Below are 23,100 nucleotides of genomic sequence, written 5' to 3'. Positions count from 1 at the left end.
ACAATAACAATAGAATAATTTCTATCCTCACTACATTTTTATGAGGTACTACATGCACTTTGCCTGTGATGCTTGGACCCTATGCTAGGACCCTAGGTTATGCTTGGACCCTTGGTTAAAATCGAATCAAATTTTATTTGCCACATGTGCCGAATACAACAGGTGTAGACATTACCGTGAAATGCTTACTTACAGCCCTTAACCAACAATGCATTTATTTTTTAATAAAAAACTAGAATAAAACAACAACAAAGTGTTGAGAAAAAAAGAGCAGAAGTAAAATAAAATAACAGTAGGGAGGCTATATATACAGGGGGGTACCGGTGCAGAGTCAATGTGCGGGGGCACTGGCTAGTTGAGGTAGTTGAGGTAATATGTACATGTGGGTAGAGTTAAAGTGACTATGCATAAATAATTAACAGAGTAGCATCAGCGTAAAAAGATAAGATGGGGTGAGGGTGGGGGGCAGTGCAAATAGTCCGGGTAGCCTTGATTAGCTGTTCAGGAGTCTTATGGCTTGGGGGTAGAAGCTGTTGAGAAGCCTTTTGGACCTAGACTTGGTGCTCCGGTACCGCTTGCCGTGCGGTAGCAGAGAGAACAGTCTATGACTAGGGTTGGCTGGAATCTTTGACAATTTTGAGGGCCTTCCTCTGACACCGCCTGGTATAGAGGTCCTGGATGGCAGGAAGCTTGGCCCCAGTGATGTACTGGGCCGTACACGCACTACCCTCTGTAGTGCCTTGCGGTCGGAGGCCGAGCAGTTGCCATACCAGGCGGTGATGCAACCAGTCAGGATGCTCTCGATGGTGCAGCTGTATAACTTTTTGAGGATCTGAGGACCCATGCCAAATCTTTTCAGTCTCCTGAGGGGGATTAGGCTTTGTCGTGCCCTCTTCACGACTGTCTTGGTGTGTTTGGACCATGACAGTTCGCTGGTGATGTGGACACCAAGGAACTCTCAACCCTCTCAACCTGTTCCACTACATCCCCGTTATACTAGGACCCTAGGTGATACTAGGACCCTAGGTTATACTAGGACCCCAGGTTATACTAGGACCCTAGGTGATACTAGGAACCCAGGTTATACTAGGACCCTAGGTGATACTAGGACCCTAGGTGATACTAGGACCCCAGGTTATACTAGGACCCTAGGTGATACTAGGACCCTAGGTGATACTAGGACCCTAGGTTATACTAGGACCCTAGGTGATACTAGGACCCTAGGTGATACTAGGACCCTAGGTTATACTAGGACCCTATAGGACCCTAGGTGATACTAGGACCCTAGGTGATACTAGGACCCTAGGTGATACTAGGACCCTATAGGACCCTAGGTGATACTAGGACCCTAGGTTATATATACTAGGACCCTAGGTTATGCATAAACCTTCTTACTCATAAAGTTATACTCCAACAACACATTGCTGTCACCCTTTTTATTAACTCCAGTTGGGGTTCGGACATATATTCAAAACACCCTTTGAAACGGACAACTTATTTAAATATCAACTGTTAATAGAAAAACTCCCAGGCTAAAACGTGAACTCAACTTGAACGGGGAGCCGAGCAGCATCATTTCAGTTTGAGAGAAAATATATTATTTGTTATACATACAAAATACTAGCCTGCGTACCAGTCTACTTATGCTTACATTCCACTCCTTGTACACAGTACCAGTTTTTCTAATTCTAATATGTCAAACATGGCATAGAGAATGTTAACACAAAACGGGTCTGGATTTCATACTAACAGCATACCCACATTTGTCATTTAGAATGAACTGGTCATGGTGGTAAGATTGCTGACAAGTCTTTAAAACCAGAGATCAAGACACGCCTGATCCAATGCCTTCCGATGGCCCCAATGAGAGGAAGTTCGGCTATATATAGAGTTCTATTTCCAGCTGTTTGTCTTCGGTAACTTCAGTCACCTGGTCCCAAATCCCTCCCTAGAACTGCCAACATGGAAAGGAGACGGCCAAAGGGGCGTGTGTTGGTAAGTATTTGGGACGGACTGATTGTGTGGTACATAGGGATTCCCTGACAGAGACAGGCTGAGTTTGTGTCTCCGGATGTTTCTTCAGACTGCTCAACTGGGCTTTATCGCACAGGATGATTAGTACTATGTGTCTCCTGATGTTTCTTCAGACTGCTCAACTGGGCAAAGGCTTTATTGCACATGCGGCACTGGAACGGTTTCTCTCCTGTGTGGGTCCGCTGGTGGTTTTTCAGGACATTCCCGTCAGCAAACCTCCTCCCGCAGTCAGGGCATTGGTACGGCTTCTCTCCAGTGTGGATTCGCATGTGGCTATTGCAGTGGCTCTTACTTGTGAATCTCTTGTCACAGTAAGTACAGCAGTAAGGCTTCTCACCCGCATGAATCCGGAGATGAAGTTTTAAACTCCCTGCCAGAGAGAAACTCTTCCCACACTGAGGGCAAAGGTAAGGCCTCTCTCCAGTGTGTTTCCTCTGATGAACAATTAAGTTACCTTTATTGGAGAAGGTCTTGTCGCATTGGGAGCAGTGGACCCGGCTAGAGTGGGTCCGTAGGTGATCCTTTAGAAGAGCCTTGGTAGAGAACTTCTCCCCGCAGTGGGCGCATGGAAGAGGGTCTTGATGCCTGCGGATGGGACCCAGTGTCTCCCCCTTGTGGTTCTCCTGGTGATGCCGTTGTAACGTTTTTGTATGACGAAACTTCATCCCGCACACCAAGCAGTGGTAAGGTTTTTCTTCTGTGTGAGTTCTGATGTGTTTCTTTAAATTTCCACGATCATTGTAACGGTTTCCACACTGAGGGCAAACGTACGGTTTCTCCTCAGAATGAATTCTCAGGTGTCTTTTAAGACTGGCGGCCACAGAGAATCCCCTTCCACATTCCAAGCACACGTGTGGATTCTTCAGAGGATCACTTGGCGGGTGTCGTGTTTTTATGTGTGATTCCAATCTTGCTGCAGTTATGAAGCTCTTCTTACATTGACCACAGCAGTGAGGGTGGTCTGTGTGAAAAACTTCCCGGTGATATTCAAGGCTTTGTTTTCCAATGAATTGCTTCCCACAATCTGAGCAGAGGTAAGGTTTCACTGTGGGGGTCGCTGTGTGTTGTTTAACAGTGTGAGATCTCATGTGTTTCTTTAAGTTTCCAGTATCATTGTAGTCTTTCCCACAATGAAGGCAAACAAACGGTTTCTCCCCAGTATGAGTTCTCTGGTGTCTCTTAAGATTGCCGGCCTGTGTGAATCTCTTTCCGCATTCAGAGCACATGTATGGTTTCTCTCCAGACAGACACAGTAAGTGTGTTTTCAGATTGGAAGCTTTGACAAAATTCTTCCCACAGTGATCACAGATATGGGAGCTAGGACTGTCTCCTGAGAGGGTTTTGTGTTGTTCAGCATTAGACGAGCTGTAGGATTTCTCTCCTGTGTGTGTTGTCTTGTGTTTTATACGGCCACTGTGCGCCAGTGTTTTCCTGCAGTTGACCAACCGAACAGACACCCTCTTCAGACCGCCCAATAAGGCCCTGCCAGGAGAGGCATGACCTGTGGACTCTGGAAGAGGGGAGGGGGGTGGTGGAGGCTTGTCCTGGAAATCATAAAAATAAAGAATCAAGGTGAGCAACACTCTCATACTTGTCAAGGAATTTTGAAGTCTCAAAAGGTAGCCTAGCAGATAAGAGCGTTGGGCCAGTAACCGAAAGGTCGCTGATTCGAATCCCTGAGCCAACTAGGTGAAAAATCTGTCAATGTGCCCTTAAGCAAGGCACTTAACTCTAATTGCTCATGTAAGTCGCTCTGGATAAGAGCATTCTGCTAAATGACTAAAATGTAAACTTTTAAAAAGGTGATCTCAAAGCTCTTTCCTTATTTCCTATCATCTTTGATTACTTGGCCTTCTTAAAATAAATTGGAGGATAAAGTCCAAGAGGAGGAACCTCGGATATTCTCCTTCAATGCATTTATAAAAAGAGGTTGAGGAATCAAGGAAAGACTGTTGAGAAACAAAACCATTTCTGACTGGGAAATACTCACGCAACTCTCCCTCTCCTCTGGTGTGTGCCTCTCTGGAGCTGACTCCACCTCCAGTCCATTGCCTGGCAACCTAGCTCCTCCCTCTTCATTCCATTCTTCATCATCACATTGGCTGGGATGCAAGGGCTCTGCTGTCAGTCTGTTGCTAGGTAACCAATCCCTGTCCCCCTTGTCGCATTCTTCCTCGCAGTCATCATCATCATCATCAGACTGGCTGGGACTCATGGGTGCACTGCTAGCATCCTCCTGTATCCTCCTGATGTCCTCTTTCAGATGGAGTAACCAAGACATTCCCTGCTCCTCTGATTTCATTGCCTCCGTATTGTCCCACATTTCCTCCATGATTTTACGCCTTAATAAGCGATGATTCATCCCTCTAACTTCGGAGCCTTCTATTCCACAACGTTCACACATGTAGCGCAAATTGTCCTCAGTTAAATTCCATAAACTCTTTTCGATTTTATCCATCAACGTTTCCTTCTCTGAACTGAGTGGATTCATTTTGTCCTGTTTGCGTAGCAACAACAACAATGCAGTCAATGGCAGGACTTTAGAGTACCTGTAAAAAAAAAAGACATATACATAAAAAACACTCGCATCTGTAATTAAATGTCATTATTAGTTGTGAGATCAGCCTGGAACGTGGCCATTGATCTGTTATCTCGAATTAGCTGGCTAGCTAGTTCCTTAGCTATTCTAGTCATGTTCTGTAAGGGACCCAAATCAGTTAAATCAATTTACAGCACCTATAATCATTTTCAACTTGAACTTGCACCAATGTTTGGGACGTAACTAGCAAGCATAATAAACCTTACAGTCCACACTACAACAACTATAGCTAGATAGCGGTGTACAAAGCAGCTAACGTTAGCGTAGCTAGCTAGATCAGCGTGTGCTAATGTAGCTAGCTATCCATGTGGAACTAGCTAGCTAACGACTACATGGTTCTGGCTATACCTATCTACAAAGCGAATAAAATTTCGCTATATACGCATACGAAATACCTGATTACTCTTAATAACTTTTATTATATCGTCTGTGACTTTCCTTCCGATGTGTTCTAACCTATACCATTTGACCTCCGGCAACATGTCGATGGTGTCACTTCCGGTATGGCAATAAGAAAACCTTCAAAATAAAAGCCCTTATTTCAAGACTAGACATTTCCTCAAACCTTCACACCAACTCCATCCCTTCTCTCTCTTCCGAGGAATGATATAGGGAGTTATAAATGTACTACCAGACAGTAGAAGCTCCCCATTAAATGACCGAACCAATTTAACAACAATCACCTGTTTATTAGGTGGACATTTGTATTTGCATTTATTATGGATCCCTATTAGCTGCAGCCAAGGCAGCAGCTACTCTTCCTGGGGTCCAGCAAAATTAAGGCAGTTATACATTTAAAAAACATTACAATACATTCATAACAGATTTCACAACATATTAAGGGTGTGCCCTCAGGCCTCTACTCTACTACCACATATCGATAACACAAAATCCATGTGTACCTGTGTGTACAGTATAGTGCGTATGTTATTATTGTGTGTTTGTATGCATGTGTCTATGTTTGTGTTGCTTCACAGTCCCCGCTGTTCCATGATAAAGACAACACAAGGCATGTGATTACAGTCAACACTAGTGCACTGCCAGAAGCTGTACCTAGGACCAGTGGTGAACGGATATTCCATTTCTTACCGGTATGAGACCTACCATGTCTTTTTACTTGTCTATTCATATCATTACATATAGATGCATAGAGTACATAGCGCCTTCAGAAAGTATTCATACCCCATAACTTATTCCACATTTTGTTGTGTTACAGCCTGAATTCAAAATGGATGAAAACAAATATTTCTCACCCAGCTACCCCATAATGGCATAGTGAAAACATGTTTTTAGAAATGTGTGCAAATTTATTGAAAATGAAATACAGAAATATCTCATTTACATAAGTATTCACACCCCTGAGTCAATAATTTGTAGAAGCACCTTTGGCAGTGATTACAGCTGTGAGTCTTTCTGTCTGCTTTTTTATATATTTTTTACCAATCTACCAATAGGTGCCCTCCATTGCCAGGCATTGGAAAACCTCCCTGGTCTTTGTGGTTGAAATTCACTGCTCGACTGAGGGACCTTAAAGATAATTGTATGTTTAGGGTACAGAGATGAGGTAGTCATTCAAAAATCATGTTGAACACTATTATTGCACACAGAGTGAGTCCATGCAACTTATTATGTGACTTGTTAAGCTAATGTTTAATTTAATTAATTTGTAAAAATTTCAAAAAACATAATTCCATTTCGACATTATGGGGTATTGTGTGTAGGCCAGTTACAAACAATCTCAATTGAATACAATTTTTATTCAGGCTGTAACACAACAAAATGTTAGCAGTGTGGTGCCAGGACAACAACCTCTCGCTCAACATCAGTAAGACCAAGGAGCTGATCATGGACTATAGGAGAGAGGAGAGCACGCCCCCATCCACATCGACAGGGCTGTTGTGGAGCGGGTCGAGAGCTTCAAGTTCCGTAGCGTCCACATCACTAAGGACTTAACATGGTCCACACACAACCGCTCAGTCGTGAAGAGGACACGGCAACGCCTTTCCCCCTCAGGAGGCTGAAAAGATTTGGCATGGGCCCTCAGATCCCAAAAAAGTTATACAGCTGCATCATCGAGAGCATCTTGACTGGCTGCATCACCGCTTGATATGGCAACTGCACCGCTCCTTGACCACAAAGCGCTACAAAGGGTGGTGCAGAGAGCCCAGTACATCACTGGGGCCGAGCTACCTGCCATCCAGGACCTCTATACCAGGCGTTGTCAGAGGAAGGCCCAAAGAATTGCCAAAGAATCCAGCCACCTAATTCATAGACTTTTCACTGTTACCATCCGGCAAACGGTACCGTAGCATCAGCTCTCGGATCAACAGGCTCCGAGACAGCTTCTACCCCCAAGCCATAAGACTGATAAATAGCCAGACTGATAGTCAGTTAATGGTACCTGAACTATATGCTGTCATGACCACAATAATGTTATTTTGTTTGTTATTTTGTGATGTCATTAAAAATGTTATAAAGGAAATACTGTAACTTGGAAATTATACCCACTACATAGATGAAGTTTCCATACTATTGGTTGTAATATGAAAAATGATGAAAGTGTTTTTGTTAAGAGAGGGATGTGATTTGAGAAGTTATAAGAGATTATTGTTTTCCAAAACTTTGCACAGCGAGTAATCACCGCCCCGAAGTGAGGTCAGGGAGTGTGCCAGCCTGCTGGAACCGCCCCTTTCGAGCAAAAGGTATAAATGATGGGTTACGAATTAACACATTAGACCAGAAAAACATGAAGCTGCAGCTGCGTGTTTAAAATGGTTTGAACTTTGAATCGATAAACTCACCTCCCGGACAATCACTGGTACGGCTGATTAGCTGTCGTAAGTAAAGTATCTTTGAAAGCGAATTCAAGTTGGATCATCCTGTTACTCTGCTCAAAATATCATATTACGCTACTCTCATCACCCCACTGGGGAACCATGGATACGGCTGGCTAGCCTATTTTCAAAGAAGCATCTTCAAGACCGAATGGAAGGAAAATCAACTCTTTAGTTCTGTTCAGGACTACACGACAAGTCACCGGATACCGGACAACTACGAAGAAGGACAACGGGAGAAGAGTTGTTGGAACCATTTCGGACAATCAGAGCCTTACAAGCGTGCCGCGAAAGGGCCCAAACCCCTTTCCAAGGCTGCCCCGTTCACAGAGAGATCCCCACGTAAATACATTCATGATTTCTTGCTCAAAGCGGGAGGCGGTTCGTATACAAAGTATATGGTTACTGTAGGTGAGAGTAGTTTTCTGAATGTGGCAACGTTAAGTGTCTCAGTCCCGCGCTCTCCCTCTCTTCTTTAACTACGTCCATGTTGTTGTCATTCCACTAGGGACCTGTTTTCAACATATTAAGTCTCCAGTCAATAACCGGTGCAGAGTGTGTGTTTATCCTGTGTTCCCATTTAATTAGCTAGTAAATAAATAATTAAACCAATTTGTGTAGTACTGAATCATAAGTAAGGCTCGGTTTTTTGCAGATGCAAGGAGGATACGACTGTTCAGAATGATGATATGATACGAGGTTATGATTAATAAGTTGACTGTTTATAGATGTGATAGGTAAAGCCCTTTTAGAGTTTAATTCAGGAGATGGTGACTCTTTAAAGAATCGCTCTCGTGGTGCCCCAGATCCTAATGAGTTAATTTTTACATGATTAATTTAAAATCGGGTAACAATTAAACATACTTAGTTAATTAGAGAAATAACAGTCTTCGGATTAATGTTAAAGTCAAGTCACGACAATGCACTAATTCTATCTCGCACTGACCCTTTGCACACTCACTAGACTATATATACACAGCATATACACACACACACTACACTGTCACTCCCACACATTCACAAACACTACATAAGCACACATACTAGTCACTTTACCCTGCCTTCATGTACATACTGTATCTACCTCAAGTACCTTGTACCTCTGCACATTGATGTGGTACTGGTACTCCCTGTATATAGCTTAAGTATTGTGTATTTTATTCCTCTTGTGTTAGTCACTATTTAATTTTTTATTATTATTTTTAAACATTCTGCATCGTTGCGAAAGGGTTTGTAAGCACGCGTTTCACTGTGAAGTCTACACCAGTTGTATTCGGCGCATGTGACAAATACAATTTGTATTTGATTTTCACACAATAATTCCAGCATCCAAACAGTGCACTGTGCACCCACAATTTGATGACTGGAAAGAGACATCTGTTACTAAATTGTAGTCATTAGGCCCAGTACACTTGTAGCCTGAATTGATGCATCCACTGCTGTACGTCTCGACCACTTATCTCCCCTTTGGCAACGTTTTAGTGTTCTCATGGAACTACAATGTAATATACGGCCAGTTTTCAAGTCAAATAGCTCATTTTTATGCAGCTGACATGTGGTAATGTTAAATAATGGTGTAATTGCCTATAGTTTTCTTGGCATTTCATTTTTAATTATTGTGATAGGTTCACATTTTACCGGTACACGGCGTACCCCCGCTATTTATTTTTCAGGGACGCGGCACTGGAACGTACTGGCTTACTTTCACCCTTGCCTAAGACCCTTATTAATGCACTTCTTACTCAAAGAATTAGAAAAAAATAATTACTTCAACAACACATCCTTGTCACCATTTTATTTCTACCAGTTGAGGTTCGGCCATGAATTTTAAACACCTTTTAAAAAATGGACAACGTATCCAAAAATCAACTGTTAACACAAAAACTCTTGGGGCTAAAATATATAATTAGTTTGAGACAGATGGACAAAATACCATTCTATTCCAAGATCTATATACAGTATATCAATCCTCATCGACTGCTAACCCGTCTCAATAAAATCATAACAAATAAAAATAAAATAAATGGATCCTTCCATCTAGTTAACTAAAAGGGATTGGGACAGGTTTAAGAAACTTACCATTTATTGAGTGCGTGGTAGGTAGGGTTTTGGGATGGACTGAGTCTAGGGTCCTGTCCCAATATGTTAGAAATGCATCATCCTATCTTGGACTGGTGTAAACCAGGTTACCATTGAGTCTGTGGTGGGTAGGGATAAGGTACATGCTGATTGTGTGGTAGATAGGGATTAGGGAGTCTTGGGACAGAGACAGGCTGAGTTAGCCTGTGTGTCTCCTGATGTTTCTTCAGACTGCTCAACTGGGCAAAAGCTTTATCGCACAAGCGGCACTGGAACGGTTTCTCTCCTGTGTGGGTCCGCCGGTGGTTTTTCAGGACATTCCCGTCAGCGAAATGTCTCCCGCAGTCAGGGCACTGGTACGGCTTCTCTCCAGTGTGGATTCGCAGGTGAAGATTGCAGTGGCTCTTACTTGTGAATCTCTTGTCACAGTAAGTACAGCAGTAAGGTTTCTCACCCGCATGAATCCGGAGATGAAGTTTTAAACTCCCTGCCAGAGAAAAACTCTTCCCACACTGAGGGCAAAGGTAAGGCCTCTCTCCAGTGTGTATCCTCTGATGAACCAGTAAGTTACTTTTAGTGGAGAAGGTCTTGTCGCATTGGGAGCAGTGGACCCGGCTAGAGTGGGTCCGTAGGTGATCCTTTAGAAGAGCCTTGGTAGAGAACTTCTCCCCGCAGTGGGCGCATGGAAGAGGGTCTTGATGCTTGCGGATGGGACCCAGTGTCTCCCCCTTGTGGTTCTCCTGGTGATGCCGTTGTAACGTTTTCGTATGACGAAACTTCATCCCGCACACCGAGCAGTGGTAAGGTTTTTCTTCTGTGTGAGTTCTCATGTGTTTCTTTAAGTTTCCACGATCATTGTAACCGTTTCCACACTGAGGGCAAGCGTACGGTTTCTCCCCAGTATGGATTCTCAGGTGTCTTTTAAGACTGGCGGCCACAGGGAATCCCCTTCCACATTCCAAGCACACGTGTGGATTCTTCAGAGGATCACTTGGCGGGTGTCGTGTTTTTGTGTGTGATTCCAATCTTGCTGCAGTTATGAAGCTCTTCTTACATTGACCACAGCGGTGAGGGTGTTCTGTGTGAAAAACCTCCCGGTGATGTTCAAGGCCTTGTTTTCCAATGAATTGTTTCCCACATTCAGAGCAGAGGTAAGGTTTCACTGTGTGTTGTTTCCCCATGTGACTTTTGATGTGTTTCTGTAAGTTTCCAGAATCACTGCAAGCCTTCCCACAATGATGGCAGACGTACGGTTTCTCCCCAGTATGAGTTCTCAGGTGTCTCTTAAGACTTCCAGCCTGATGGAAGCCCTTTCCACATTCAGAGCACACGTGAGCTTTCTCTGCATTCAAGTTCTCTCTCCTTCTCTGCAGGGACTGTGTGTGTAGTTTTAGACTTCTTGCTGTGGTGAAATTCTTACCACAGTGATCACAGATATGGAAGCCATCTCCGGAGTGGGTTTGCTTGCGTTCTTTAGCATTACAAACGCTCTTCTGATAGGCAAGTCTCTTCACAATTACCTCCTCTCCTGGGTGAGTTTTTCTGATGTGTCTCTTTAAGTTTCCAGAATCAGTACAAGCCTTCCCACAACGAGGGCAGACGTACGGTTTCTCCCCAGTATGCATTCTCAGGTGTCTCTTAAGACAGCCGGCCTGTGTGAATCTCTTTCCGCATTCAGAGCACACGTGTGGTTTCTCTCCAGTCAGATACAGTAAATGTGTTTTCAGATTGGTTGCTGTGACAAAATTCTTCCCACAGTGATCACAGATATGGGAGCTAGGCCTGTCTCCTGAGAGGGTCTTGTGTTGTCCAGCATTAGACGAGCTGTGGGGTTTCTCTCCTGTCTGTGTTGTCTTGTGTATTATATGGCCACTCTGCCCCGGTGTTTTCCTGCAGTCCACCAGCCGCACAGACACCCTCTTCAGACCCCACAGTAAGGCACTACCGGGAGAGGCACGACAAGGGGACTCTGGGAGGGCAGAGGGGGGCGGGGGAGGCCTGTCCTAGAAAATCATAAAAATAGAGATGGAATGAATCAGGGTGGGAAACACTTTCCTACCGGTCAAGGAATCTTAAAACCTTTGCAGGGAAAATCGAGTCTTTCCTTGATTCCTCTCATCATCTTCTGTAGCTCAGCTGGTAGAGCACGGCGCTTGTAACGTCAAGGTAGTGGGTTCGATCCCCGGGACCACCCATACACAAAATAAAATGTTATGCACGCATGTCTGTAAGTCGCTTTGGATAAAAAGCGTCTGCTAAATGTCATATTATTATTATTATTATTATTATTATTACCCGGCATCCTTCTTAAAGTACATTGGAGGAAAAGTCTGAGGGGAAGAACCTAGAAACTTCTCCTCCAATGCATTTATAGAAAGAGGTCAAGGAATCGAGGATGAGAGGTATCATGGAAAGACTTGAGAAACACACTTCAAGCAGGAGGTCTCATTAACGCAGGATTCTGAGTTTTTCATGCATAAAAGGAAAGATAAAACGCATTAAAATGTGTTTTGTAAAACTTCAGTCGGGTTCACGCCAAATCATGAATTTAAAAGGACTAATTTTGTGCTTCAGTTGCACTTCTCCACTCGGATGAAATATCTTTGCTTTCGTCTTGACCAATCACATTCCAACACTCTGACTGCTGTGTACTTTAGTTCAGTTACAATGCTTAAAGATGAACTTCAAGCAAAACATAAGGAAATGTAGCTGGCTCCATTCTTTCAATGATAAACATTAGAAATATGATGGCCATTCATCGTTTTGGTAAAATATACCTTGTGTTTTTATTGTAAGCTAATTTACTTGTGTGGCTGCTAGCCAAATAGCGTTGCACTCCCGTTGTCATCTGATGAAAATCAATCAAATTCAATCAAATGTATTTATAAAGCCCTTTTAACATCAGAAGATGTCACAAAGTGCTAAAACAAAGCTATTTTCTGCAGAATGTGTTGCATTAATGTATTACATCTGAAGAAAAACTATAGTTGTATGCCTATTGATCACTCCATTGAAGCAAAAAACACTGTTGACTTTCAATATAAAAACGCAGGTGAAATGGTTTAAAACACTGTTGACTTTCAATATAAAACACAGGTGAAATGGTTTAAAACACTGTTGACTTTCAATATAAAAACGCAGGTGAAATGGTTTAAAACACTTGACTTTCAATATAAAACGCAGGTGAAATGGTTTAAAACACATTTTTATGGTCTGTGTTTTGAAAAGGCAGATTTGTAAAAGCTAATGCGACCCCTGTTTAACACTGGGAAATTCAGCACTCACCCCTCTTACTCTCTGCTCTGGTGTGTCCCTCTCTGGAGATAACTCCACCTCCAGCCCATCGCTAGCCATCCAATCCCTGTCCTCCTCGTCCCAGTCTGCAGCGTCATCGGATTGGCTGGGACTCATGGGCTCCGCCTTCAGTCCGTTGCTAGGCAACCAATCCCGGTCCTCAACGTTGCAGTCTACAGCTACAGCATCATCATCATCATCATCAGCACCATCATCATAGGCTTGGCTGGGACTCATTGGTACAACGCTACCATCCTCCTGTATCCCTTCGATGTCCTCTTTCAGTTGGAGTGACCAAGACGTTCCCTGCTCCTCCGATTTCATTGAATCCGTATTGTCACGCATTCCCTCCACATTTCCTGTAGGGATGCTCCTCTGAGTGGCGAAACTCTCCACAACCGTCTCCTCTCCTGGGTGAGTTCGTCTCATGTGTTTCTTCAAGTTTCCACAGTCACTGTAGTCCTTTCCACACTGAGGGCAGACGTACGGTTTCTCCCCAGTATGAGTTCTCAGGTGTCTCTTAAGACTGGCAGCCACAGGGAATGCCCTTCCGCATTTAGAGCACACATGTGGGTTCTTCAGAGGATCACTTGGCGGGTGTCGTGTTTTAATGTGCGATTCCAGTCTTGCTGCAGTTATGAAGCTTTTCTTACATTGACCACAACGGTGAGGGTGGTCTGTGTGAAAAACTAGCCGGTGATGTTTAAGGCTTGATTTTACAATGAATTGCTTCCCACAATCCGAGCAGTGGTGAGGTTTCACTGTGTGTTGTTTAACAGTGTGAGATCTGATGGGTCTCTTTTCTGGTGTGTTGCTAAGCAACCTAGCTCCTCCCTCTTCGTTCCATTCTTCGTCACAGTCTTCAGCATCATCGGCTTGGCTGGGACTCATTAGTGCGCTGCTAGCATCCTCCAGTATCCTCCTGATGTCCTCTTTCAGTTGGAGTAACCAAGACATTCCCTGCTCCTCTGATTTCATTGAATCCGTATTGTCCCACATTTCCTCCATGATTTTACGCCGTAATAAGCGATGATTCATCCCTCTAACTTCGGAGCCGTCTTTGCCATCTTGACCATGACGTTCACACAGGTGGCGTAAATTGTCCTCAGTTAAATTCCATAAACTCTTTTCGATTTCATCCATCAACGTTTCCTTCTCAGAACTCATTTTGTCTCAGCACTTAGAATGTTTATTTCTAAATAATAAAATGATTGAATGGAGCTGTCACTAGAGTGAGGTGTCTCTCCTGTGTATTCACAGGTCTCCTAGATCTCCCTCCACACTGGGAGCTTCAGGAAGTGCTGCATTATGAGTCTATGTCAAAGACAAGTTATTTCAGGGTCCGATCTTCTTCCTGTCACCAGAACAGCGGAAATTCTTGTGAGGTCACCTGTGTAAATAGGACGACATGGTGTAAGACAAAAACATTTTATACAGGCGTCCAATATGTATAGTGGCATACTATTTTGGTCAAGTCCGTCAAACGTTTACATTTTTAAATATTTTACTCTCACTATTTCATTTTTACTTAATAGAACGATATAATAAAACAATATTAGTGATCATAAAAACATTTGTTTACGATATATATTAAATGACAAGGTTTCCCACGATCAGGGCTTGTATTTTGAAGCTAACTAATGTAACACGAACATTAGGTACAACAGTAACTCGTTGATTCTATGTACAATCGCTCTGCCTGTACTTACCAGATAGAAAACAATCGTCGTTTTACTCCTACATCGACTCTGTTTAAGCAGAGCTTCAAATTAGTTAGCAGGAACTATTAGCTAGCTAACAGTACCAAGCTAAAAATATAACGTTAGCGGTCTGATGAGCAGGTACCTAGCTAACAGTTATGCAACCGTAAGGACTAGCAAACTACATTGTTTGGACAACCTCGCTACCTAATGCTTTACTGACCAGCTTTCTTTTAACATATTTCCATTCTCCCCTCCCCGTTAATAAAATCAAAGAATGGCCAAATCCAACTATGCGGAATGGCGTCCAGTGATGACATCAACTTTCTTCTTCCGGGTTAGTTGCTGCCCCGGAAGTAGTTCCAGGCAGTTCTGTCAACATAGCTAACCTGTTTAGATAAACCTTACTCCAAAGCATTGTAGCTAGAGTTATTTACAAATATATCTAAACTATAATTGTCGTAGATTATTTCCATCCAGTGATAACGTAGATATTAAACTATTAAACCAGACAGACATAACGTTATAAACGACAAGTTAAGCTAACATTATTAGCTAGCTAGGTACCGTTAGCTAGCTCTGTATGCTATGCTAACTTAGCCTGCTATCTATTTTTGCGAAATAGCTGTGATTTCTCTTAGCAATGCATAATTTGAACTGAATGCTTGCTACAGCCAGAGAACAACATTTTCTCGGCAGTTTATTTTGTTGTTGCGTCGGCAATGTATGAGGTGAGAAGTCAGCTATAGCTAGCTAGTTGCCCTGAAACTAAGACCTGTTTGTGCTTGAGCCCAAAGCCATAGATACAGTAGGTATAGATATAGCTGGTTAGCTAGATACGTAAATACATGGCTCTGCTTTAGCCAACTCCATTGTCATTGTCTTGTTCAAGGCTAGCTTGTCATTTGTAGAAGTTGATATGCATTTGTCAAGTAGTAAGGACTTTCTTTATCAAGTCAGTTCGTTATTAAGACCAAAGCCAATTACATGTCATTGTCTTCTAGGCCTATCTCTGACTGTACTTTCACTTTTTCTCAGGATTTTGATGAACCCCAGCCAAACCAGTCAAATCCACTGGTTCCTGACTGTATCCATGGTAACCAGAGCACAAGCGTTCCAGAGATGGTTCCTAGGAGCCTTGACTACTTCAGTGACTTTCTAAGATTGAGAGGTAAGTTGGTTGAGACATTTCCGTTGACTTTAGTAGGTGGAGGCTGAGGCAGACTGAATGTTAAACGATCTGACTGTGTTGTTGGGTACAGCGTAACAAAACAGTGCAACAATTACACAAACTGGGGTGTATTCATTAGGAAGCAAATGGCCGAAACAGGGAAGGGACTATAAGAAACACTTGTTTTCGTTTGTTACGGGGTACACTAATGAATACACCCCTTGGTTTCCACTCGAACAATACTGATCAGACTCTTCCTATATCCCCACAGGAGAGAGTTCCAGCCATCATTCTGAAAGTGAGGGGGCAAGTTCTACGTCAGGAGAACCTGAACAACAGGAGGAGAATCACACCGCTAAGAACACACACAGCTGCAGAGAGTGTGGAGAGGAGTTCCCTACCCAGCATTATCTAAGAAAACATCGTAACACAACACACACAGGAGAGAAGAAGACCAGTCCCAAACCCAGGAAGAGCTACAGCTGCCTGGACTGTGGGAAGGAGTTCCCCTGTCCATCTAAACTACAACGACACCTTCTGACTCACACAGGAGAGAGGCCCTGCTTCTGTTCTGACTGTGGGAAGAGTTTCACTCGGGAGGAACATCTGAAGACACACCAGCGGTTCCACTGTTCTAATGGGGAGGGCAGTCCCTCTATATCAGGAGATCCTGAACAGGCAAAGAACTGCTGCCTGGAGTGTGGAAGAGAGTTCTCTAGCGCCTACAAACTACGCAGACACCTGCTGACACACACGGGGGAAAAGCCTCACTCCTGCTCCGTGTGTGGTAAGAGTTATACCTATCTACACACCTTGAAATCACATGAGCTGAAACACACCGGGGAGAAGTCTTACAAATGTTCCGTGTGTGAGAAGAGCTTCAACCAAAAGGGAAATTTGAACCAACACATGCTAGTGCACACTGGTGAGAAACCTTTCTCCTGCTCTGTCTGTGGCAAGTGCTTCACCCAGAAAGCCAACCTGACTGCCCACCAGCTCTCCCACACAGGAGAGAAGCCTTTCTGCTGCCCCATCTGTAAGAAGGGCTTCACTCAGAAAGCATATCTTAAACAACACCAGAAACTGCACACTGGAGAGAAGCCTTACGCCTGCTCCGAGTGTGACAAGAGGTTTACCTTCTGTACATCCTTGAAAAGACACCAGCTGCAACACACAGGAGAGAAACCGGACTCTCAAAGTTTGAAAGAAGTACACCAGCAATCACACCGCAAAAAAGTTGAGGAGAGTCTCTCTGCGTCAGCAGCAGAACCTGAACAACACCAGGAGAATCCGAAAACTAAGACGTCGTCTCACTGCTGCTCAGAATGTGGGAAACATTTCAAAACATCATCATCTCTACAGATCCACATGACAATCCACACAGGAAAGAAGCCATACCCCTGCCCCGACTGTGGGAAGAAGTTTGCTACAAAAGGACGTTTGAATGTGCACCAGCGGTCACACACAACAGAAGCAGAGAAACCCATCCACTGTGAGGAGGAGAACACGTCACAGGGGCAGGAGATGGTATCTGATAACCTACAGGACCTCTGTCAAACACTGGGGCTGAAGGCTAAAGTGGAAGAGGAGAAGGAAGAGGAGGAGGAGGATGAAGAGGGAGCGACAGATGATGCAGAGGAAGTTGGAGGGCTGATTAATTCTGATGGAGAAGAAGTTGACTGGGATTCTGTTCAACATGGTAAGTGGAGGCTGATCGCTGACTGTTCTTTAGTTACACAGTAATAGAGTGAATACTATGTCTCATTATCTAACCCAGTGGTTCCCAAACTGTGGGACTGAGTTTTAAGGAACTCAGTCCGGCTTTCAACTTACTCTTGAAAGTTGTAATTGTAGAATGCTCAAGCTGCAATTTCGAAATTGAGTAGTGCATCATCAGTTCCTCTTGTCATGTCAGTCATTGCATACCGTAGAGAGCTACAGTGGGGGAAAAAAGTATTTAGTCAGCCACCAATTGTGCAAGTTCTCCCACTTAAAAAGATGAGAGAGGCCTGTAATTTTCATCATAGGTACACGTCAACTATGACAGACAAAATGAGAAAAAAAATCCAGAAAATCACATTGTAGGATTTTTTATGAATTTATTTGCAAATTATGGTGGAAAATAAGTATTTGGTCAATAACAAAAGTGTCTCAATACTTTGTTATATACCCTTTGTTGGCAATGACACAGGTCAAACGTTTTCTGTAAGTCTTCACAAGGTTTTCACACACTGTTGCTGGTATTTTGGCCCATTCCTCCATGCAGATCTCCTCTAGAGCAGTGATGTTTTGGGGCTGTCGCTGGGCAACACGGACTTTCAACTCCCTCCAAAGATTTTCTATGGGGTTGAGATCTGGAGACTGGCTAGGCCACTCCAGGACCTTGAAATGCTTCTTACGAAGCCACTCCTTCGTTGCCCGGGCGGTGTGTTTGGGGTCATTGTCATGCTGAAAGACCCAGCCACATTTCATCTTCAATGCCCTTGCTGATGGAAGCAGGTTTTCACTCAAAATCTCACGATACATGTCCCCATTCATTCTTTCCTTTACACGGATCAGTCGTCCTGGTCCCTTTGCAGAAAAACAGCCCCAAAGCATGATGTTTCCACCCCCATGCTTCACAGTAGGTATGGTGTTCTTTGGATGCAACTCAGCATTCTTTGTCCTCCAAACACGACGAGTTGAGTTTTTACCAAAAAGTTATATTTTGGTTTCATCTGACCATATGACATTCTCCCAATCCTCTTCTGGATCATCCAAATGCACTCTAGCAAACTTCAGACGGGCCTGGACATGTACTGGCTTAAGCAGGGGGACACATCTGTCACTGCAGGATTTGAGTCCCTGGCGGCGTAGTGTGTTACTGATGGTAGGCTTTGCTACTTTGGTCCCAGCTCTCTGCAGGTCATTCACTAGGTCCCCCCGTGTGGTTCTGGGATTTTTGCTCACCGTTCTTGTGATCATTTTGACCCCACGGGGTGAGATCTTGCGTGGAGCCCCAGATCGAAGGAGATTATCAGTGGTCTTGTATGTCTTCCATTTCCTAATAATTGCTCCCACAGTTGATTTCTTCAAACCAAGCTGCTTACCTATTGCAGATTCAGTCTTCCCAGCCTGGTGCAGGTCTACAATTTTGTTTCTGGTGTCCTTTGACAGCTCTTTGGTCTTGGCCGTAGTGGAGTTTGGAGTGTGACTGTTTGAGGTTGTGGACAGGTGTCTTTTATACTGATAACAAGTTCAAACAGGTGCCATTAATACAGGTAATGAGTGGAGGACAGAGGAGCCTCTTAAAGAAGAAGTTACAGGTCCGTGAGAGCCAGAAATCTTGCTTGTTTGTAGGTGACCCAATACTTATTTTCCACCATAATTTGCAAATAAATTCATAAAAAATCCTACAATGTGATTTTCAGGAGAGAAAAAAATCTAATTTTGTCTGTCATAGTTGACGTGTACCTATGATGAAAATTACAGGCCTCTCTCATCTTTTTAAGTGGGAGAACTTGCACAATTGGTGGCTGACTAAATACTTTTTTCCCCCACTGTATTTGTCACTTGTCAGAAATGTCCAGATCAACTAGCCCATGTCAGCTAACGTTTTTTAGATAGTTTTTTTTAGCTCATATTTTGTTGTAAAGTTTGTGTCACTCAAATATCACATGAATACACATTAGACAAAACTGCAACATTTTTCTCTGCACCCCATGACAGAATGTGTAGAATTGCAGGAAATAAGCTTTAAACCTGCAAAATGTTCTCTCCGCCAAACAAGAGGGGTGTGAACAGTTTGTGTCATGAACAGTGCTTGTTCCCATAGAGATAGATGTGGCAGGTGCAAAGGTTTGAGAACCCCTGATCTATCCCATAATCTCCACAGGAGAGAGTCCTGTCCATGGCTCTGGTAGTGTCATTATAACCAGTAATACCAACCTATCTCCACAGGAGAGAGTCCTGTCCATGGCTCTGGTAGTCTCATTATAACCAGTAATACCAACCTATCTCCACAGGAGAGAGTCCTGTCCATGGCTCTGGTAGTCTCATTATAACCAGTAATACCAACCTATCTCCACAGGAGAGAGTCCTGTCCATGGCTCTGGTAGTGCCATTATATATAACCAGTAATACCAACCTATCTCCACAGGAGAGAGTCCTGTCCATGGCTCCGGTAGTGTCATTATAACCAGTAATACCAACCTATCTCCACAGGAGAGAGTCCTGTCCATGGCTCTGGTAGTGTCATTATAACCAGTAATACCAACCTATCTCCACAGGAGAGAGTCCTGTCCATGGCTCTGGTAGTGTCATTATAACCAGTAATACCAACCTATCTCCACAGGAGAGAGTCCTGTCCATGGCTCTGGTAGTGTCATTATAACCAGTAATACCAACCTATCTCCACAGGAGAGAGTCCTGTCCATGGCTCTGGTAGTGTCATTATAACCAGTAATACCAACCTATCTCCACAGGAGAGAGTCCTGTCCATGGCTCTGGTAGTGTCATTATAACCAGTAATACCAACCTATCTCCACAGGAGAGAGTCCTGTCCATGGCTCTGGTAGTGTCATTATAACCAGTAATACCAACCTATCTCCACAGGAGAGAGTCCTGTCCATGGCTCTGGTAGTGTCATTATAACCAGTAATACCAACCTATCTCCACAGGAGAGAGTCCTGTCCATGGCTCTGGTAGTGTCATTATAACCAGTAATACCAACCTATCTCCACAGGAGAGAGTCCTGTCCATGGCTCCGGTAGTGTCATTATAACCAGTAATACCAACCTATCTCCACAGGAGAGAGTCCTGTCCATGGCTCCGGTAGTGTCATTATAACCAGTAATACCAACCTATCTCCACAGGAGAGAGTCCTGTCCATGGCTCCGGTAGTGTCTTATAACCAGTAATACCAACCTATCTCCACAGGAGAGAGTCCTGTCCATGGCTCGGTAGTGTCATTATAACCAGTAATACCAACCTATCTCCACAGGAGAGAGTCCTGTCCATGGCTCCGGTAGTGTCATTATAACCAGTAATACCAACCTATCTCCACAGGAGAGAGTCCTGTCCATGGCTCCGGTAGTGTCATTATAACCAGTAATACCAACCTATCTCCACAGGAGAGAGTCCTGTCCATGGCTCCGGTAGTGTCATTATAACCAGTAATACCAACCTATCTCCACAGGAGAGAGTCCTGTCCATGGCTCCGGTAGTGTCATTATAACCAGTAATACCAACCTATCTCCACAGGAGAGAGTCCTGTCCATGGCTCTGGTAGTGTCATTATAACCAGTAATACCAACCTATCTCCACAGGAGAGAGTCCTGTCCATGGCTCTGGTAGTGTCATTATAACCAGTAATACCAACCTATCTCCACAGGAGAGAGTCCTGTCCATGGCTCTGGTAGTGTCATTATAACCAGTAATACCAACCTATCTCCACAGGAGAGAGTCCTGTCCATGGCTCCGGTAGTGTCATTATAACCAGTAATACCAACCTATCTCCACAGGAGAGAGTCCTGTCCATGGCTCCGGTAGTGTCATTATAACCAGTAATACCAACCTATCTCCACAGGAGAGAGTCCTGTCCATGGCTCCGGTAGTGTCATTATAACCAGTAATACCAACCTATCTCCACAGGAGAGAGTCCTGTCCATGGCTCTGGTAGTGTCATTATAACCAGTAATACCAACCTATCTCCACAGGAGAGAGTCCTGTCCATGGCTCTGGTAGTGTCATTATAACCAGTAATACCAACCTATCTCCCACAGGAGAGAGTCCTGTCCATGGCTCTGGTAGTGTCATTATAACCAGTAATACCAACCTATCTCCACAGGAGAGAGTCCTGTCCATGGCTCTGGTAGTGTCATTATAACCAGTAATACCAACCTATCTCCACAGGAGAGAGTCCTATCCATGGCTCTGGTAGTGTCATTATAACCAGTAATACCAACCTATCTCCACAGGAGAGAGTCCTGTCCATGGCTCTGGTAGTGTCATTATAACCAGTAATACCAACCTATCTCCACAGGAGAGAGTCCTGTCCATGGCTCTGGTAGTGTCATTATAACCAGTAATACCAACCTATCTCCACAGGAGAGAGTCCTGTCCATGGCTCTGGTAGTGTCATTATAACCAGTAATACCAACCTATCTCCACAGGAGAGAGTCCTGTCCATGGCTCTGGTAGTGTCATTATAACCAGTAATACCAACCTATCTCCACAGGAGAGAGTCCTGTCCATGGCTCCGGTAGTGTCATTATAACCAGTAATACCAACCTATCTCCACAGGAGAGAGTCCTGTCCATGGCTCTGGTAGTGTCATTATAACCAGTAATACCAACCTATCTCCACAGGAGAGAGTCCTGTCCATGGCTCTGGTAGTGTCATTATAACCATATACCAACCTATCTCCACAGGAGAGAGTCCTGTCCATGGCTCTGGTAGTGTCATTATAACCAGTAATACCAACCTATCTCCACAGGAGAGAGTCCTGTCCATGGCTCCGGTAGTGTCATTATAACCAGTAATACCAACCTATCTCCACAGGAGAGAGTCCTGTCCATGGCTCTGGTAGTGTCATTATAACCAGTAATACCAACCTATCTCCACAGGAGAGAGTCCTGTCCATGGCTCTGGTAGTGTCATTATAACCAGTAATACCAACCTATCTCCACAGGAGAGAGTCCTGTCCATGGCTCTGGTAGTGTCATTATAACCAGTAATACCAACCTATCTCCACAGGAGAGAGTCCTGTCCATGGCTCTGGTAGTGTCATTATAACCAGTAATACCAACCTATCTCCACAGGGAGAGAGTCCTGTCCATGGCTCTGGTAGTGTCATTATAACCAGTAATACCAACCTATCTCCACAGGAGAGAGTCCTGTCCATGGCTCTGGTAGTGTCATTATAACCAGTAATGCCAACCTATCTCCACAGGAGAGAGTCCTGTCCATGGCTCTGGTAGTGTCATTATAACCAGTAATACCAACCTATCTCCACAGGAGAGAGTCCTGTCCATGGCTCTGGTAGTGTCATTATAACCAGTAATACCAACCTATCTCCACAGGAGAGAGTCCTGTCCATGGCTCTGGTAGTGTCATTATAACCAGTAATACCAACCTATCTCCACAGGAGAGAGTCCTGTCCATGGCTCTGGTAGTGTCATTATAACCAGTAATACCAACCTATCTCCACAGGAGAGAGTCCTGTCCATGGCTCTGGTAGTGTCATTATAACCAGTAATACCAACCTATCTCCACAGGAGAGAGTCCTGTCCATGGCTCTGGTAGTGTCATTATAACCAGTAATACCAACCTATCTCCACGGGAGAGAGTCCTGTCCATGGCTCTGGTAGTGTCATTATAACCAGTAATACCAACCTATCTCACAGGAGA

At 44.0% G+C, this 23,100-nt stretch overlaps 2 protein-coding genes across 3 annotated transcripts; one reads left to right on the top strand and one right to left on the bottom strand.

The window, feature by feature from the left end:
* Nucleotides 1–4,325: 4,325 nt before the first annotated feature.
* LOC123480990 (zinc finger protein 420-like) lies at nt 4,326–14,862 on the bottom strand. Of its 2 annotated transcripts, XR_006659788.1 has the most exons (4): nt 14,550–14,862; nt 12,832–14,230; nt 9,547–11,549; nt 4,326–4,583 (listed from the first exon to the last, which is right to left on the bottom strand). XR_006659788.1 is itself a non-coding variant. In XM_045218687.1 (3 exons), the coding sequence occupies exons 2-3, from the start codon at nt 14,005–14,007 to the stop codon at nt 9,654–9,656; spliced, it is 3,072 nt and encodes a 1,023-aa protein (XP_045074622.1). In that variant the 5' UTR covers nt 14,008–14,230; nt 14,550–14,862; the 3' UTR covers nt 9,248–9,653. The 2 variants fall into 2 exon arrangements, 1 of the variants encoding a protein (XP_045074622.1); XM_045218687.1 differs by lacking the exon at nt 4,326–4,583 and having other exon boundaries at nt 9,248–11,549.
* Nucleotides 14,863–14,902: 40 nt separating this feature from the next.
* On the top strand, nt 14,903–19,609 carry LOC121553881 (zinc finger protein OZF-like; the record flags this gene model as incomplete). The annotated part of the gene is made up of 4 exons (XM_045218690.1): nt 14,903–15,271; nt 15,579–15,711; nt 15,983–17,410; nt 19,586–19,609. Coding segments are annotated over exons 1-4 (1,594 nt in total), but the record flags the coding sequence as incomplete, so codon positions are not given.
* Nucleotides 19,610–23,100: the final 3,491 nt, after the last annotated feature.

The sequence above is a fragment of the Coregonus clupeaformis genome, unplaced genomic scaffold, assembly GCF_020615455.1.
Source record: "Coregonus clupeaformis isolate EN_2021a unplaced genomic scaffold, ASM2061545v1 scaf1726, whole genome shotgun sequence".
In the NCBI taxonomy this organism is placed as follows: Eukaryota; Metazoa; Chordata; class Actinopteri; order Salmoniformes; family Salmonidae; genus Coregonus; species Coregonus clupeaformis.
The sequence above is the reverse complement of the archived record's forward strand: the minus strand, read 5'-3'. Positions and strand labels throughout refer to the sequence as shown.

What these genes read in the sequence shown, in the direction of transcription:
- LOC123480990 (XM_045218687.1), bottom strand. Translation starts at nt 14,007, where the DNA reads ATGAGTTCTGAGAAGGAAACGTTGATGGATGAAATCGAAAAGAGTTTA. An exon ending in CAGAGCAGAGAGTAAGAGGG is followed by an intron (nt 11,550 to 12,831) that starts GTGAGTGCTGAA and finishes ATGATTTTCTAG; the next exon opens with GACAGGCCTCCCCCGCCCCC.